Source organism: Lampris incognitus, chromosome 12, assembly GCF_029633865.1.
Source record: "Lampris incognitus isolate fLamInc1 chromosome 12, fLamInc1.hap2, whole genome shotgun sequence".
Lineage (NCBI taxonomy): Eukaryota > Metazoa > Chordata > Actinopteri > Lampriformes > Lampridae > Lampris > Lampris incognitus.
In genome coordinates, this window is record NC_079222.1 from 28220974 (window position 1) to 28227565 (window position 6592).

Here is a 6592-nt window from a genome sequence, read left to right on the forward strand (position 1 = left end):
TGCCTAAGGTTGTTGATTAATAATATGCTTTCCAACCCATAATTCAACCCCATATCCTCTGGAGTTGATAGTCCTTGGTCACCATTGGCATTGAACTGGTGGTGCTTGTGGTGCTGGTATGGATACTAGTCTGGGACTGATGGTGCAGATACCTGGCAGGGCTGGGTTGGTTGTCTCAAATCTTCATATGTGATGACAAAATGACATTACTGATGTATAAAATGTCTGATGCATAAGTTGCCTCAGACTGACTTTCACATTAATGCTAACTATACCCCGAGATTTAATTATCAATGGAGGCCTTCGTCTCTCACCTTCTCTGGAAAAAAATATGATTATGAACGTCCATCCATAGCCATATAAAATTTTAAAGGAACATTTTTTTTTATTACTTCGGTTTTATTTACCCAGTTTTTGCCATTTTATTCACTGGCTTCATTTTGTAGACTGGACACAGGACCTCTGCCGGACACAGCTTTACAGCGGCGTCTAACAGAACAATTGAACACAAGTCTCAAATATGTCCTTTCAGCGACAGCAATGACGCAAGTTAGACCGCGTACATGATTTTCCATAATCTATGCCTTCTCAGTTGTGCTGGCATGGTAGTTATTTGATGGGTTATCTAAATGGATGTCTGCTGTGAACGGGCTGGTTCTTCCTGCAAGTTGAACCAGGCAGCAGCTCGGTGATGCGATCGACCGTTCTTAATACTGGACAATTTGGGTCGTAGCTTTTAATTTGTCTTTTCATTTTCAGTTACAAATAGGTGGTTTAGATAATTGTGTTGTGTTGGACTTGCTGAAACACGTCTGACAGTCACATTTAATTGCCCTATAAATTGCCTATAATTGCCCTTGTAAAGCTGTGTCTGGCAGTGGTTCCCCATCCAAAATCTCTACAATGAAGCCTGTTAGCCGATATGCACGGGATGGCAAAACTACGTAAATTGGACCCAGGTTTTAGAAAAAAATTAATTATACTTTAATGAATAAAATGTGCCATGTCATTTTTATAGAGGGGGAAATGATATATTTTGTTCACTCGTATAACAGTGACCTGGACCACATGTAAATGGACTTTTGAGTTTAGAAATAGCTAGTTATGTAATAATGGGTTACATGTAGTATATAGCATGATGCTTGCTCAATAACCCAGGTAAGAAAATCAAAGAAGACTGGTGATTCCATATGTGGCGGGAGTGTCGGAAAAGCTGAGACGCGTATTTTCCAAACACCGCTTCTCAGTTGCTTTCAAACCCCAAAACAAGTAGCGCCAGAAGTTGGTCCACCCCAAGGATCGGGTCCCCTGACACAAATAGAGCAACATAGTGTACATGGTTAAGTGCCAGGAGGCTTGTACAGTGGGGGCCCGTGACTTATGCATTGTGCATTGGGGAAACTAAACAAATGCTGGCCAAGAGGATGGCACAACAGAGAAGAGCTGACACGTCAGGCCAGGACTCCGCAGTCTACACCCATCTACAGGCATGGGGTACTCTTTCAGGGATGAGGCTGTGCACGTCCTTGATATGGAGGAACACTGGTTTGAACGGGGAGTCAAGAGGCCATCTATGTTAAGGCGGAACGACCATCCCTGAACCCGGGGGGGGGAGCTAAGGGTACATCTGTTGCCATCTTACAATGCTGTGTTTGCAAATATTCCCAAATCCTCTGTGAATAGTCCACATGGCCGTTGAAACTCTAGTTAATGATCACACCCATATTTGCATATGAAACTGGTCGTTGGTTGCGGTCGTTATGCAGCTATGTTGTTTATAAGGGAGGGGATACCTGCAGTCAGTTTAGAGGTCACTTAGATGAGTGATGAAACGTTTCTGTCAGTAAACATTGTATCCAGATGAACTGATTCAACCTTCTTTGATTTATATAACACTTTATCTAGACACCCAAAGCGCTTCAGATTGAAGGGGGTAACTCGCTTCAACCACCACCAATGTGTAGCACCACCTGGATGATGCATGGCAGCCATTTTGTGCCAGAACGCTCACCACACCTCAGCTTGAGGTGGAGTAGGAGGACTCAATGGGCAATTACACAGGGGGATGATTAAAGTGGCCAGATGGAGAGCCAGGTTGGGAATTTTGCCAGGACACTGGGGGACCCCGTTCTCTTTGCGATAAGTGCCATGGGATCTTTAATGACCACAGTGAGTCAGGACCCCGGTTCTACGCCTCATCCGAAGGACGGCATTTCCTACAGCACAGTGTCCCCGTCACTACACTGGGGAATTGGGGTTGTTTTTGTTTTTATTAGGGCCAGAGGGACGACTGCCCCCTACTGGCCCACCAACACCACTTCCAGGAGCAACACAATATTCCCAGGAGGTCTCCCATCCATGTACTAGCCAAGCCCATACCCACTTAGCTTCAGTCATTTGGCAGAGCCAGGGTACGTGTTGGTATGGCTGCTGGCACATCATTCTGCAGTAGAGTCCTTTGTATTTGAGTCAGCAGTATTGTGACAACAAACCTGTGTGACAAAATGCCTCGCTCTCCAAAACATCGAACCTGATTTGGAAGTTAATTTTTGTAACATATATGAAAACCATTTTTTTGTATTTCCCAATCATAATCTGAGCGTATGAAAAAAAGATGTGTAATTTATATTTTCTCTGCTCCTTTTGAAGGAACAGATAAATAACTTTACATTTTGGGCCCTGAAAAAAAGTCATTTCTTACATGTTACAATTTCTAATAAACATCAATTTCAAAATCACACGAACACAAAAGAACAAGTGGAGCCCAAGCTTTTTGTACTCCACTTCCACCTTTAATAGTCATGTTTTTTATGTGAAAATGTGTTTACAATTTGACATGTCATTTACTTTCTACAGCCGAGGGTTAAGATAGTTCTGTTGGTGATGACTTGGGACCGAGTAAACCTATGCAGAACCCACTGTATAAATTCAAAAATCAAAAGTTGATTTCCTGGGGTTGCCCTGGTTACTCACCTGGTAGAGCACGTACCACATAAGGCCGAGTCCTTACCGCAGCAGTGGCCTGGGTTCGAATCCGGCCCAGGCCCTTTGTTGCATGTCATCCCCTCTCTTTCCCCCACCTTTCCTGTCTCTGTCTACTATCACTATCCAATAAAGGCAGAAAATGCCAAAAAAAAAGTTTATCATTTTTTCAAATTCATCTATTCTGAAGCAGTAAAGTAAATATGGATGAATAACCCCTTCCAGAGACATAAGATACCAAATGCCAAAAGAATAGAAAAAAATAAAATAAAAATAGTGAATAAATAAAACAAAATTAAATAATAATAATAATAAATAAATAATACAATAAAGTAATATTAATAATAATAAAATAAAAAGTTAATAAAATGAACCGGGTGGGGAAAAAAAACAATATTGTGGCTAAAATGGTGGTGATGAAAACAATAATTTTTATGTTGTTAAATCTAGCCTGCTTCTCTTAACCCTCTAACAAGTGTTTCATAATGAGACTGTACATAGGGTGTATTTTTTGTGTCGGTATGCATAACTACAAAAGGAACAACAACAAAAAAAAGCCCAACTTTTCTCGTCTTTTTTACAAAATGGCATGTTCAAATTGACTAAGGCTCTTTTAATGCTACGGCCCTAAATTTGTTCACGACCTTTGTCTTGTAGGTGGTGACTCAAAGGATGGACATGTCCTACGGTCAGATGGGCAGCCTTCTGCGCAGTGGCTCCAGACAGACGCTGTTCGCCAGTCAGCTGATGCGCTACGCAGACATTTACTCTTCCTCCTGCATCAACCTGCTGCACTACCCATTCAACTACCTGTTCATGGCCCCACCCGTCCTAGTCAGTCCCTCTGTTTAATGCACCCTGACGTTACGTTCATCTATCTTCAGCACATCATTTTTAACCTCTAATTCATCATTTCAACTTTTTTCAGATGCCCCATGAGGCCTTCTTGGATCCCCACTCTGCTGACTTTGCTTCAGCAGAGCTCGCCGTCAGTAATCATGCCCACACGACAAAAAAGGCCTTGGTTTGATTATCAGCATGACAGCGTACAGTAATAAAATGTTCGCGGCCTTGTTCAAACTGTTTGTGGAATATACGTTACAATGGACATTGTAAGTATTCTAAGTATTTTTCTCAATTTCTCCTCTCTTGCTTTGCTGAAGACAAGTGACCAAGACAATGCAGAAGACATTGTGGACATGTGAAGATGCTGCATTTATAAGTGATATGTGCTATGCTTATTTCAGGACGTTTGTCCTGATGCAAATGGCTTGTTGTGGAAATGCAAATGCTAAGCGTCTTTTGTTCTTGCAGCTTGTCTGGTGGATGCTAGCTTTATTTAGGCAAAATGTAAAGTGGACATTGTGCCACATGCTGAATATGTGTTGCTTTGCCATGTAACGTTTGCCAAGTCGACCCACTGTTGCAGAATATTTTCAGAATATATGACTGGAAACAGGTTCCGGGTTACTGTATATAGGGGTGAAAGTGTGTGCTAGTCTGTTTAAAATGGTCATTCACATCTAATGACACACTTTTGATCTAATGATTGTGTAATGGTTTTCCCATGTGTTAACATTATTTATTGGATGTTTAAGTAAGTTGGCCCAACTTCTTTTGATTCATTTGAATAAATCCTTTATATTCATTCCAGTGCTGTCTTTGTTGAATGGAATATATAGGGATACTTAATTGGTGTTTTAAATGGGCATGCTTATATGATGTTTTGAATTTCAGTAATTTCAACAATTTATGAACTAAAGGGGCTGTGATTACTACTTGAAAAGTTAAAATAAGCAATAGCATACTGCAGTACACATCTTGTCCATTAGATGGCATTAAATTTCCACTCAGCAACTATGGATAAAGAAACCAAATGAAAGAGCCTGGGTTAGTTCTCATCCAGTGGAGCCGGGGGGGTGGGTATCAGTTGCTGAAAACACATTAAACATATATAAGACATGTTCATTCTCAATTATAAACTGCCCCTTTTGGTGTTCAGGCTAAAATTGGTACATTTGCTTGTTTATAGCCCATTAATATGCTTATTCATAGGCTATACATAGGCTGTTAAAGCCCGCTGACACAAATGTGTAATATGTGATATTGGGCTATACAAATAGAATTTACTTGACTCATTCACAAAAGTTTCACTGTTCTCGTCCCAAAACAAAACGAAAATATACAGGCTCATGAATAATTACAGACGGTATGCCTTATATCACACATGAACAGTACTCTCTCGCTCTCTCGCACACACACACACACACACACACACACACACACACACACACACACACACACACACACACACACACAGAGCGAGAGAGAGAGAGACCCTTCAGTGTGTCTCCATCTCTGCCTTTACTCTCCCATCTTCTACAACTCAAAATTCAAATTAGTTTTATTGAAACTGCATAAATAATTACAGGCGGTATGCCTTATATATACATTATATATATATATAAGGCATATATAGTATAGTTTGTACTCCAGCTCTTTTTTTAACTTGTTTTTAGCTTTTGGTCTTCATGTGTGTATATCTTATATTGTGTTTGCTGTGTTTGACTGTGTTTGTCTTGCACTGTTTGGTGAAGCCACAGCCCTCATTTCATTTTTAACATGTGCCTGCACATTGTTTTTAATGACAATAAATTGAATTGAATTGAACTGAATTATATCACACATCAACAATTCAACAATACTCTACTTTTTTCTCTCTCTACAGCTTTCTCTCTCTCAAACACACACGCGCGCACGCGCGCACGCACGCATACAGAGTTCTCATTATGCTCTCACGAGGAAAAAAGTGGGGTCCCAATGGCCACAGAGGTCAGAACCCTCTCATCCCAGTACGATCACAAGTTTTTCTGTTGTTGTGTTTTGGCTTCCCCCACATACACTACTCCACACTACACGTGTCCGCTAGCATTAGCAAGTAGCATACAGCCCTCGGTCTCTATTTTCACAAGTTTCTGTAACAAATCGTTTCTTTGACCAGCAGGGGCAAATGATCTAATACGTTACACGTTCAACTCATAACATCTAGCCAGACACTACGCGGGGGGATTCCACAGGTTTACCACCCAATATGAGGGGCAACGTTGGCTGTATCAGACTAACCCTAATTGCAGTTAATAAATGTATAGCCATCCGCTGGAGAAGTGAGGAGCCCCCTAGTGTATCTTTGTGGCTTAAAGAGCTTGGTCATGCTTACCTTCAGAAAAGATTATGTTTAATCCTAGAGAAAAAAACCGTTACTTTTTGATAAATGCTGCGGAGGCGTTGTAACTTCTTTATCTGAAGGAGTTGAATCAAGTGCAACTGGACTTGGTATATATCCGTGAAGACGTTGCGCTTCTCATCCAAGAGGCTTCCTCAGTTCGTGCCTTTCTGACTAGACCAAGCTAGTCGTGTAACTTCTTCTTCTTCTTTTTCTCTTTTTACAAAGTAGAACTTCTCTTAATTATGATGTCCATGGTCGGACTCGAAGCTACCCCTCAAACTAGATCTGACAGGAAATGAACTCAAGCTGAACACTTGGTTTAAGAAATAATTTCCCGATTTATGATGCCTTTCCTCATTTGATATTATAGTTGTTTGTGGACAT

General features: G+C 40.9%; 1 protein-coding gene across 8 annotated transcripts in view; it reads left to right on the plus strand.

Moving 5' to 3' along the window:
* LOC130122191 (cytosolic purine 5'-nucleotidase-like) overlaps nucleotides 1-5609 on the plus strand; it is a 32260-nt gene extending 26651 nt beyond the window's left edge. For all 8 annotated transcript variants that reach the window (XM_056291233.1, XM_056291236.1, XM_056291234.1 and 5 more), the window contains 2 exons: nucleotides 3640-3816; nucleotides 3911-5609. In XM_056291233.1, the coding sequence (XP_056147208.1) occupies nucleotides 3640-3816; nucleotides 3911-4012 (279 nt within the window). In that variant the 3' untranslated portion in view covers nucleotides 4013-5609. The remainder of the gene's footprint in view (nucleotides 1-3639; nucleotides 3817-3910) is intronic.
* Nucleotides 5610-6592: the final 983 nt, after the last annotated feature.